The 12,232-nt window shown below is 41.4% G+C and overlaps 1 protein-coding gene across 10 annotated transcripts in view; it reads left to right on the top strand.

Annotated features, from left to right (window-relative positions):
• Nucleotides 1-12,232, top strand: part of TACC2 (transforming acidic coiled-coil containing protein 2) — a 212,729-nt gene that overhangs the window by 15,803 nt on the left and 184,694 nt on the right. For all 10 annotated transcript variants that reach the window (XM_060768557.2, XM_060768563.2, XM_060768556.2 and 7 more), the window contains exon 2: nt 1,253-1,332. In XM_060768557.2, the coding sequence (XP_060624540.2) occupies nt 1,300-1,332 (33 nt within the window). In that variant the 5' untranslated portion in view covers nt 1,253-1,299. The remainder of the gene's footprint in view (nt 1-1,252; nt 1,333-12,232) is intronic.

Raw genomic sequence — 12,232 nt, 5'->3', positions numbered from 1 at the left:
GCAAAGACCAACAGGGAACCTGACTAGCTTCACATGCTGCTCTCCCTCCTGATTCAAAGGAAGTGCTGTGTGTGTGTCTTCAAGATGCCTGTTGACTTATGGCAACCTCATGAATTTCATAGGGTTTTCTTAGGCAAGCAATACTCAGAAGTGGTTTTGCCTGTTCTTTCCTCTGAAATAAAGCCTACAGCATCTGGTATTTGTTGGCAGTTTCCCATCCAAGTAGCAACCAGTGCTGACCTTGCTTGGCTTCCAAGATCAAAAAGGATCTGGTGCCTTTAGCACGTTTAGGTCAATATGTGTGTACCCGCCCACTGTTATCATGATTGTGTTTATTGGGATGTTATTTTGTTACTGTGTTTATACTTTTTTCCTATGTAATTTTGATGATGTTGCTTGTTGTTTATGTTCTGGTTTTATTTTGCTGTAACATGTTGTCCAGGCTTGGCCCCATTGTCCCTATTGGAGAGATGGTGGCGGGGTATAAATAAAGATGATGATGGTGATGATGATGATGATTATTATTATTATTACCAGAGATCTACTATTATCTCCAGTTATTGGTAACAACTGGGATTCCTTGCTTCCTCCATCCTAGAAGTTTACAAGGAGGTAGGACTTGAGGAAGTGTGCGGTTTAGGTGACAGCTGGACAAGGATGCCTAATGAAGCACAGTAATCTGGTTGGGACATTATAACATGATGTGCCACTAGTGATTTTTTTTTAATAAAGGAAAAGCCTTTGACAACATGTAAAGATTAGATTTTGGGGGGAAAACCCCTACTTTTCTGGAGTTCTTGGATGTGAAAAATGACTTTTTTGGACTTGTGGAAGATGTTGTCCAAATAAAGAAACTGGTGGAGGCTGTACCAGTTAATGATGTGTATTTGGACATTGTTGTATTTCAGTGGTTAGATGCGGTTTGCTAATGACAGTTTAGAATTGAAATTTTAAATAAACATGAATTGATAGCATAGGTTTGTGGAAGTCAAATTTCATATTATCTAACCATAGGAATTAATCATGCAAAATTAATAATGGATGAGAATGAATGGACTAGAGTTGCAAAGCTCTGACCTGGCACATTTAGTCCTGCCGTACAAAACTGTATTTGCCGAGAACTCTGCTAGCCTTGGGCTATCAAGTAATATTTGTATAGGGAAAGTCACTTGGGGAGGTACACAGCAGGTCTTTTCTTCTTAAACACTATGTTTCTACAGATGGCTGATGGTTATTGATTTCCCCCCTCCAGCTGGCCTACTGAATGTAATAGAGCGATCCTGAAATCATCTTGCCAACATGGGCAATGAAAACAGCAGTCCAGAAAATCAGGTAAGTCTGATGGTTCATTCAAGATAAGTTTTCACAGCTTTTTGGAAAGTTAATGTATTTCCAGAAGTTTAAGATTGGTATTTGAATGACTCAGAGCAGGTACTTAGTTAATGTTGGTCATATTTGAGCATCAGAGTTCAGAAGGGATTGGTCTTCCCAGGAGAAGGCGCTTGGAAGAATAATCTGAAGACCTAATCCAGGGTAACCGTATTTTGCTATGGCAAGTAATTAGTTTAGCAAGGTCTGAGGACAGTAAAATAATGATAACTAGTTGGCTTTGTTTACAATGGAGTGAGAAATTTGCCTTGGGTTTTAGCCTAAGGCAGTGGTTCTCAACCTTCCTAATGCCACAGCCTCTAAATCCCCTCATGTTGTGGGGATTCCCAACCATAAAATTATTTTTGCTGCTGTTATGAATCTCAATGTAAATATCTGATATCCAAGATGTATTTCTCTCACTGGATCAAACCTGGCACAAATGGGGTTGGGGGGGGGGGGGGTTAAAACTGCCCCTTCCCTGTCATCTTTCAAGAATCAGTTGAAGACCTACCTGTTCAAGAAAACTTTTGAATAATGAATTCAATTGCTAACAACAGCACCGGTGACTTGCATTGAGCTGTACTATCCATAATAGTTGTATTTGCAATTACAACTATTGTGGAGACTTAATTATTGATGAGTCTCCACAATTGATGTAATTGGTTTTAAATGTTTTTAATGCTTAATATTTATTTCTAACTTATTTCTGGACGTTATTATGCTTTGTGTGATTTTTGTCTTCTATTTTTGCTAAATGTGCTTTGATTTGTATTGTATTACACTGTGAGCTGCTTTGGGACCTGTTAGGGAGGAAAGCAGGATATAAATAAAGATTTTTTTTCATGTCACTGCAAGTCACTTCTGGTGTGAGAGAATTGACCATCTGCAAGGACGTTGCCTAGGGGATGCTTGGATGTTTTGATGTTTTACCATCCTTGTAGGAGGCTTCTCTCATGTCCCCACATGGAGAGCTGGAGCTGACAGAGGGAGCTTATCTATGCTCTCCCCAGATTTGAACCTCCGACCAGTCGGTCTTTGGTCTTGCCGGCACAAGGATTTAACCCATTGTGCCACCCGGGGCTCCATAAATAAAGATTTATTATTATTATTATTATTATTATTATTATTATTATTACTATTATTGTTGTTTATATAATGATTTATATGCTCATTTTTCTCATTTATATACTCATTTATGGGGGCCCTGATGGCGCAGTGGGTTAAAGCGCTGAACTGATGAGCTTGTTGACCGAAAGGTCGCAGGTTCAAATCTGGAGAGTGGCATGAGCTTCTCCAGCTTCTGCCAACCTAGCATTTTGAAAAAATGCAAACGTGAGTAGATCAATAAGTACTGCTCCGGTGGATGCAGATCAAGAATAGGGCTCCACAGTTATCTACGAACCCACTGCCAGGACACTACACTTGGAGGGCCACCATCCTAGGACTACGAGGGATTGACTAAGTAAGTAAAGTAAGTAAGTACTGCTCTGGTGGGAATATAATGGTGCTCCATGAAGTCATGCTGGTCACATGACCTTAGAGCTGTCTACGGACAATGCCGGCTCTTTGGCATAGAAATGGAGATGAGCACCAACCCTCAGAGTCGGACTTAATGTCAAGGAGAAACCTTTACCTAGGTTCATTTATATGCTTTGATTATCTGCTTTGATAATCTGGATTATATGGCAGTGTAGAAGGGGCCCAAGTTTGTTGTGGCAGTTTAAAGTTGTGCCCCGTGCAAACTGTTTACCTCTCCGAATGTATTCTCCCCTACGAACCATCAAGACCACTAAGATCGTCTGGAGGGGCCCTGCTCTCGGTCCCTCCGCCTGCACAAGCACGGCTGGTGGGGACGAGGGACAGGGCCTTCTCGATGGTGGCCCCTCGACTTTGGAACTCCCTGCCATTAGAGATCAGAACTGCCCCCTCCCTCATGACGTTCAGGAAACTAACAAAGACCTGGTTGTGGAACGCGGCATTTGACAACTGATTTAATTATTTGCCCACATGAAAGAAGGATGATGAATGGGATTGTGATGGTGTCGGACGATTTGGCTCTTTTAACTGTGATGATAATGTTTTAACATGTATAGTGCTGATATTTTAACCGTGTAATGAAGTGGCATTGTGTTGTTATTGTATATTTTTTGTATGTTAACACATGTTGTGAACCGGTCCGAATCCCTCTTTGAAGGTGAGAGGGTCGGTATATAAAACCTCGAAATAAATAAATAAATAAATAAATAACTGCCTGAATGCCTGCAATTGTGAACTGTTAGGATCCACCTCACTGTGGATGTGGAATGAATGCAGTTGGGCACCACTTTGACTGGCATGTGCTCAAAGTTATGGAATGCAGGGGTGAGCATGCACCAAAAGACACCCCAAAGCCCTGTTCATTTTTCTAGTTCAATGGCATCTAACAACCCTATGTGCCAAAACACTAGCAAACATCTGGGGTGTGTGCACATGGGTGTGCGTTCAATATATGTTGTTGCCTCCATGGATTTCACAGGGTGCATCAACATTGCCAAATCCATGCACTTCAACACTACCTGCTGTGAGTCTACTCCCTCACTGCTATGGGACCCTGGCTTCTGCAGCCTGTGCAATTGGAGGCAGCTTGTTCTGGGGCAGCTTCTGGCCTTCCTTTCTGTGCCCGGCGTCCGGTTCCCTTGGCAGGCGCTCCTGAAACCCGATCCCTGCCGCCATGGGGATGACCTTTGCTCGGCTTCCCGGCGTTCACCTGCAGCCCTCCTTTTAAGCTTCTTAGGGAGGAAGCGGCTGCCTTGGCTCCGAAGGCGCTCCCAGCCGCATCCCCTGCGCCTTGGCCCCCTCCTCCTCCTCCTCCTCCTCCTGTGCGCCTCTAGGGAAAGAAAGGGCGAGGAGGTGACCCTGGAAGGTAAGGAGGCCCCAGTCACTGCCCTCCCGGCACTCTCCATTTCCGTGTAAACACCGCAGGGAAGCTTTCCGTTCCAAGCTGACTTGGAGCCAGAACTCTGACCCATGGCAAGCACTGCCTTAAAAGGCTAGAAGGCTGAAACTCACATTGGAAAAAGGATGGGGGAGGACAGGGCTGGGATTCACCAAGTTTTGGGTGCATCTACACCAGGTATGGGCAAACCCAGGCCCAGGGGCTGGATGTGGCTCCTGGGACTCTTTTCTCAGGCACTCCTCTCTCTCACCATCCATCCTTTTCTCATTCCTTCCTCCTTCCCTCCCTCTTTTTCCTTTCCTTCCACCTTTTCGTCCTTCCCCTCTTTCCTTCCTTCCTTCCCTCTTTCTCCCTCCCTCCATTCCCTCCTTCCCTTTTGTCCTTCCTTCTCTCTTTCCTTCTTTCTTTCCTTCCTTTTCTTTCCTCCCTCCTTCCCTCTCTCCCTTTTTCTCTTTCCATCGTCCCCTTTCTCCCTTTCGTCCTTCTCTCTTTCCTTCCTTCTTCCCTTCCTTCCTCCTTCCCTCCCTCTTTCTCCTTCCCTTCCACCCTTTCATCCTTCCTCTCTTTCCTTCCTCCTTCCTTCCTTCCCTTCCTTCCTTCCCTCCCTTTTTCTCTCTCCTTCCATTTCCTCCTTCCCTTTTGTCCTTCCTTCACTCTTTCCTTCCTTCCTTCCTTCCTTCCTTCCTTCTTCCCTTCCCTTCCACCCTTTCATCCTTCCTTCCTTCCCTTTTGTCTTTCCTTCCTTCTTTCCTTCCTCCTTCCCTCTCTCCCTTTTCCTCCTTCCATCCTTCCCTTTCTCCCTTTTGTCCTTCTCTCTTACCTTCCTTCTTCCCTTCCTTCCTCCTTCCCTCCCTCTTTCTCCTTCTTTTCCACTCTTTCATCGTTCCTCTCTTTCTTTCCTTCCTCCTTCCTTCATTCCCTTCCTTCCCTCCCTCTTTCTCCCTCCCTCCATTCCTTCTCTTTTGTCCTTCCTTCTCTCCTTCCTTCTTTCCATCCATCCATCCATCCATCCCTTCCACTCTTCCATCCTTCCTTCACTTTTGTCTTTCCTTCCTTCTTTCCCCCTACTGACCGGCTCACTTTTGCATATTTTCAGACTGCTACGTTTTCAGAAGCTGGGGCTAACAGTGGGAGCTCACCTCACTCCCTGGATTCAAACCACCAACCTTTTGGTCAGCAAATTCAGCAGCTTAGTGGTTTAACCCACTGCGCCACTAAGGGCACCAAAAAAGTGCTATAAGTTTAAAAACAATTAAATAGTAACAGTGTGGTAAAAACAGGATTAAAATATTATAAATACACTAAAATGGCCTTTGAAACTCATATCCCCCCACCATTGACTTCACCACTCCATTTAATTTAAATGAGGCAGAGCATTAAACAATTATTATTATTATTATTATTATTACCCCCACCTCATCTCCCCTGAAGGGGACTCAAAGTGGCTTAACATAAAAGTATTAGCATAAGTACACTGTTACACCAAAAAGTTCTTAACTACTCCAAAGACCTTGCAAACGACATCTCCATGATTCTATAGCATTTAGTCATAGCAGTTAAAGTAGCATCAAACTATTTTAATATTTAGTATAAGTGTGTTCATAATAGTATAGATGTATCCTTTGTCAATTAGGGATGCTTGTGTATATTCCCACCTGCCCGCCTTTTCCTAAAAGGGACCACTTTTGAATCGAAAGCCTCACAGTAAGGCTGACGTGTACTTGATGCTTCACTAAGCTCTTGGCTATGAACCAGGAAACTTCAGAGAGCTTGGCATATTCACAAGCCAAGCTTGGTCTTAAGATTGTAGCTTGAGTTTTTCAACTGAAATGATAAATGACCCTCTGTCGGGAGTGCTTTGATGGGGTATTCTTGCATGGCAGGGGGTTGGACTGGATGGCCCTTGTGGTCTCTTCAAACTCTATTATTCTATAATAAACATAACTTTTGGAGGAACTGGATTAAAAAAAAATCTTTCTATTGGAGGCCACTATCCCCAAATAGATTTTATTGATGTTTCCCTCACTTTCTTTAAATCTGGCTTTATGTTTATATGACAGATGAGTGATGATTTGTATCATTAACTCTTGATCAGAGGAAAGAATGATAGCTTGGATGTGGTTATTTTTGATGCCAATACAAAAAAACTTACATGAATATAATTTTTTCCTTGTTGCATCAAAAGGGAAGACTTACAAACAGTGTGTCAACCCATTTATTATATGCCTTGAGAGAATGTGAAATGCATGTTCCTGAACTAAGAGTTTTCTAGTATAATATAAACACTTATTCAAGAAATTATTTTATATCACTGACCAACACACATTTTGGTGCCTGTTTCTGGGTATATTTGACCTGCTGATTCCAAAAATTGCACCAGTTTTCCCTGTCAGCTCTAGTTTTTGAGATACAGAACCAGTTGTCATCTGCTCGGCCATAGAAATCCATGATAACCATATCTAAGAAATTAAAGTTGATGTGGTCTATCCAATGCAATTTTCTGAATCAGCGGCCCAAATAACCCCAGTAACAAGCCTAAAAATTGAGACACCAAGACATTGTTGTTGGCTGGCTGTGTTAAGGAAAAATAACTCTGTTTCATTGTTTTGGTGACATTGACACAATAAAATATCCTGTATTTTTAAAAGACACTTGTGGCGATTTTAAAGAGTTGTTTTTAACAGATTTGTAAATTTGGGGCATTGCCCAAACCCCTTTCCAAAATATACTTGTGCTTTGGATTAACATAATCATGGGACAACAGGGATGAAGGTTACCTTGCTTCAGATTTTGGTATATAGCCAGCTCTCCATATTCACTGGGGCTAGGGGCACAGAGCCCCCATTAAAGCGAAAAGGCACAGATAAAGGAATTTATTATTTTTACCCTGGTGGCGCAATGGGTTAAACCATTGAGCTACTGAACTTGCTGACCGAAAGGTTGGCAGTTCAAATCGGGGAGCGGGGGGAGGTCCCACTGTTAGGTCCAGCTTCTGCCAACTTAGAAGTTTGAAAACATGCAAATGTGAGTAGAACAATAGGTACCACTCTGTCAGGGAGGTAATGGCACTCAATGCAGTCATGGTGGCTACATGACCTTGTGAACAATGCTGGCTCTTCCGCTTAGAACTTGAGATGGGCACCAACCCCCAGAGTCAGACACAATTAGACTTAATGTCAAGGGAAACCTTTACCTTTACCTTTTACTAGAGAGAACACCTGTCTAGGAATTTCTAAGTCTTCCAGCATGACTTTATGGAAACCTTTTGCTGGAAGCTGACTATAGGATCACAGCTGAGGACATAGAGATTCCAGGAGATACCTTCTTTTTAGAAATCTCTAGGTCCTACAGCATTCTAAAGTGGGAAGATACCACAAAGGCCATCCAATCCAACCCCTTACCATGTTCAAAAAGCACAATCAAAGCACTCTTGACAGATGGCCATCCAGCCTCTGCTTAAAAACCTCAAGAGAAGGAGACTCCACCATACTCTGAGCAGCACATTCAATTGCCAAACAACTATTTCTGTCAGGAAATTCTTCCTTATGTTTGGATGGAATCATTTTTCCTGCAATTTGAATTCTTTGCTCTGTGTCCTAGTCTCCAGGGCAGCATAAAACAAGCTTGTCCTCTCTTCAATGGGGCACTGTTTCAGATATAAAACATGGATATTATGCCCCTTCTTAACATTCTCTTCTCCAAACTAAACATACCCAGCTCCTTCAGCCACTCCCAAATCTTCAGTTATTTGGATAACTGAATACTTGTTAATACCTCTGGATACTTTTTAATACCCTTCTTGAATTGCAGTGTCCAGAACAGGACATAATATTCCAGATTAGGTCTGACCAAAGTTGAATAGAGTGGGATGATGATATCCTTCGATCTTGCCACTAAACTACTATTGATGCAATCTTGAATTGCTTTGGCTTTTTTAGCCAACTTATTTTAATCTTATGATGATTCTAAGGCAACTGTATTATGGATTTTTCTGGACTGAAATGGTCTCACTTGTCCAAAGGGAACCAGTGGGTTTCCATAGCTGAGGAAGGAGTTGAACCCTGTCCTCCAGAGTTGTAGTCTCTAATGCTCAAACCACCACATCATGCTGGATCTCTTAAGGCTATGGCTGTATTTATCAATGAAAGCCTTAGGAACAAAAGAAGAGTCAAGTTGGATCAGGCCAGAGCCTTCCACAATCTAGCATCTTGTTCAGTACCAGTCAACCGGACACAAAAACAGAATAATTTCAAAACCAAGTGTTTCTGTTTTGGAAACTCCTCAGTCATGGCTCAGTGCCAGTTCTCTTATGCCTCAATTTCTATCCCTTTCCAACTTTCACCCAGACATACCAAGTTTTAAAGGGAAAGGGGAGGAGAAGTGAGGAAACAGTAATCATAAAACATTTCCACACTTATCCTCTATGTTCACTAAAGCTATTGAGCATGTTTACATCCTGCATTATTGAAAGGGACTGTTGGGATTTTTTTTTCTTTTTGATATTTTTATCCTGACCCACTGACTAAAAGGAATTAGCAAAATAAACACCATCAGTTCCCAGAGCTGATGAGAACATATTAGACTTAGTCCTAGATGCTTGGGAAGTGTTCGACTTGTGATCTTTTGATACGAAATCCAGCATATAGATATTGTTTACTGTGACATACTGGTTTTTGTGTCAGTAAAATAATAATAACAATAATAATTGCATGGACAAGTGAAAAATGTGGTCAGCAAAGAATATATCCAAAGAGTCAGAAAGGTTTTGAAGACAAAATTAAATGGTGGAAATATGATCAAGGCTATCAACATCTGGGCCATCCCTGTCATTACATACACTGCTGGGATTGTGTACTGTGTGAAAGGCAGTCAAGAACCAGCATTGAGGGAAGTCAATAGTAGTAAACTGCTTAAAGTGCAGAAGATAAAGAGGGAATTCTGTAAAAACAAATTGCAGAGTAGAAGAGAAAACTGGCAAAAGAAAGCTCTCCATGGACAGTTCCTGGGAAAATTGAGAGCCAAATTGACAAAGAAAAAACATGGTTGTGGCTCACAAATGGAACTTTGAAAAAGGAGACGGAGGGCCTGATTCTGGCAGCCCAAGAACAAGCCATTAGAACAAATGCCATCAAAGCCAGAATTGAAAAGTCAGCAACACATCCCAAGTGTAGACTGTGCAAGGAAGCAGATGAAACAATAGATCCCATTCTCAGATGCTGCAAGAAGATTGTGTAGATGGACTATAAGCAGAGACATAACACTGTTACTCAGATGATTCATTGGAACTTGTGCCACAAATACCATCTGCCTGCGACAAAGAACTGGTGAGATCACAAACCTGAAAACGTCACAGAAAATGAAAACGTCAAACTACTCTGCGACTTCCAAATTCAGACTGACAGATTTCTGTAGCACAATACTCCTGACCTCACGATCATGTTAAAAAACAAAGTATGGATCATTGATGTTGCAATCCCAGGTGACAGCAGGATTGAAAAGAATCAACTGGAAAACTGACACGATATGAGGATATAAAGATCGAACTGCAAAGACTTTGACACAAGTTAGTAAAGGTGGTCCCAGTGGTGATTGGCACACTAGGTGCAGTGCCTAAAGACCTTGGCCTGCACTTAAACACAATCGGCGCTGACAAAATGATCATCTGCCAGCTGTGAAAGGCCACCTTACTGGGATCTGCACGCATTATTCGCTGATACATCACACAGTCCTAGACACTTGGGAAGTGTCCTACGTGTGATCCAATACAACAGCCAGCAGAGTGATCTTGTTTGCTGTGGACTCATCTTGTTGTGTTTCAAATAACAACAACAACAACAACAATATCCTACTTGTTTGAGAGTTGGGTCATAGATGGATTTGACTGGATATAATCGGGGAAACTGCTGTTCACTATGGATTTGGTAAAAAGAAAGGCATGTCCAAATTCAACAACTCAGTGAAATGCCTCCCATTTATATCCCACTGTCAAATAGTTGATATAAAATCACTTGTCTGTGGCTAAGACACAAAGCACTTGCAAACATGAAGTAACATGAATCAAGTTGATGATCCAGTGAACAAAGATGTGATTTGGAAATAAAGTATACAAACACACAATGTGGTAGACGTAATCTCTTCAGTTCATTTTAAAAAAACTATTAATCTCACCTTGTCTTGAATGTAAATATGAGGTATCCTGGTGTGTAATGGAGAAACAATGTTTTTCATGTATCATTTTAAAACTACGATAAATGCAGCAATTCTTCACTGAAAACGTTCTTCAATAATAATGGCTTCTGAAGAAAACCATACTTCTGATGGATACAGCTAAACAATCAAGGGCTATATTTTAAAATAAATGTGCAATAAATATTTATTTTAAACAGGGATGGAATATATGTGTTTGCTATGGCACCAGAACAAGTTGCTGTTGCAATATAAACAAAGTCTTGCTGTTGTATAATGTATGAAGTGAATTTGGCTTTCTATGGACAATTTCTCAAACTCAAACTGATGAGGACAGAAACATAGGAGGAGCAATAAGGCATTCTCTGATATGGTGTATGTGGCAAGAGGCAGATAACTTCAAGGCATAAAGCGAGGTGGGATAATAATAATAATAATAATAATAATAATAATAATAGAAATAACATAAATTAAAAGTCGATAATTGAAATTAAAAATTTGATAAGGAGAAGACCTGGTTATGGCTCACGTATGGAACACTGAAGAAGGAGACAGAAGGCCTATTTCTTGCAGCCCAGGAGCAAGCCATCAGAACAAATGCCATTAAGGCCAGGATTGAAAAATCAGCTGATGACCCAAAATGCAGACTATGCAAGGAAGTTGATGAAACCATGGATCATATCCTCAGCTGCTGCAAGAAAATCGCACAGACGGACTACAAACAGAGGCACAACTCTGTGGCCCAAATGATTCATTGGAACTTATGTCACAACTATCACCTGTCAGTAGTAAAGAATGGGTGGGATCATAAATCCTGCAAAGATAGTGGAAAATGAACATCCAAAAATACTGTGGGACTTTCAAATCCAGACTGACAAAGTTTTGAAACACAATACACCAGACATTACGATTGTGAAAAAGAAAAAAGTTTGGATTATTTATGTCGCCATACCAGGTGACAGTCACATTGAGGAAAAACAACAGGAAAAACTCAGCCATTATCAGGACCTCAAAATTGAACTGCAAAGGCTCCAGCATAAACCAGTACAGGTGGTCCCAGTGGTCAACTGCACACTGGGTGCCATACCAAAAGCCCTCAACCGGCATTTGGAAACAATAAACATTGACAAAATCAGGATCTGTAAATTGCAAAAGGCCACCTTACTTGGATGTTCACGCATCATTCGAAAATATATCACACAGCCATAGATGCTTGGGAAGTGTTCAATTTGTGATTTTGTGATACGAAATGCAGCATACAGATCTCGTTTGCTGTGACATAATGAATTTTATTATGTGATTCAACCTGTTTTAAATGATGTATTTAAATGATTGTGTCACTAAAATAATAGAAATAATAATATGGCTCTTGAGATGTGGCTGGCATACAACTTTCATCATACTTAGCAAGGATAGATACTCATGATAGCTAAAGGGGGTTCCAGTTCTCCATCTCAGTTGTCTGCTTTTGATTTCTAAAACTATAGTTGCACTTCCTCAAATGCACTGGGGTGGGCACCTGTGGCTCTGCAAGTATTGTTGGACTGCATTTTTCATAGTTCCTTACCAATGGCTATGCTGGCTAAGATTCTAGTCCAACAAATTTTGGTGAGATGTTTATCTTATCCAGCTGTTTTCTGCATCTTCTCCAAGTACTTTTACTATCTGGGAACACAATGGGGAAAGGCCTTTCTTGGTGGAATTATCCCTGACTATACAATGCTGATACCAGAGACTTAC

Source organism: Anolis sagrei, chromosome 3, assembly GCF_037176765.1.
Source record: "Anolis sagrei isolate rAnoSag1 chromosome 3, rAnoSag1.mat, whole genome shotgun sequence".
NCBI lineage: Eukaryota > Metazoa > Chordata > Lepidosauria > Squamata > Dactyloidae > Anolis > Anolis sagrei.
Note: the sequence above shows the minus strand (reverse complement) of the source record. Positions and strands in the feature narration are given on the sequence as shown.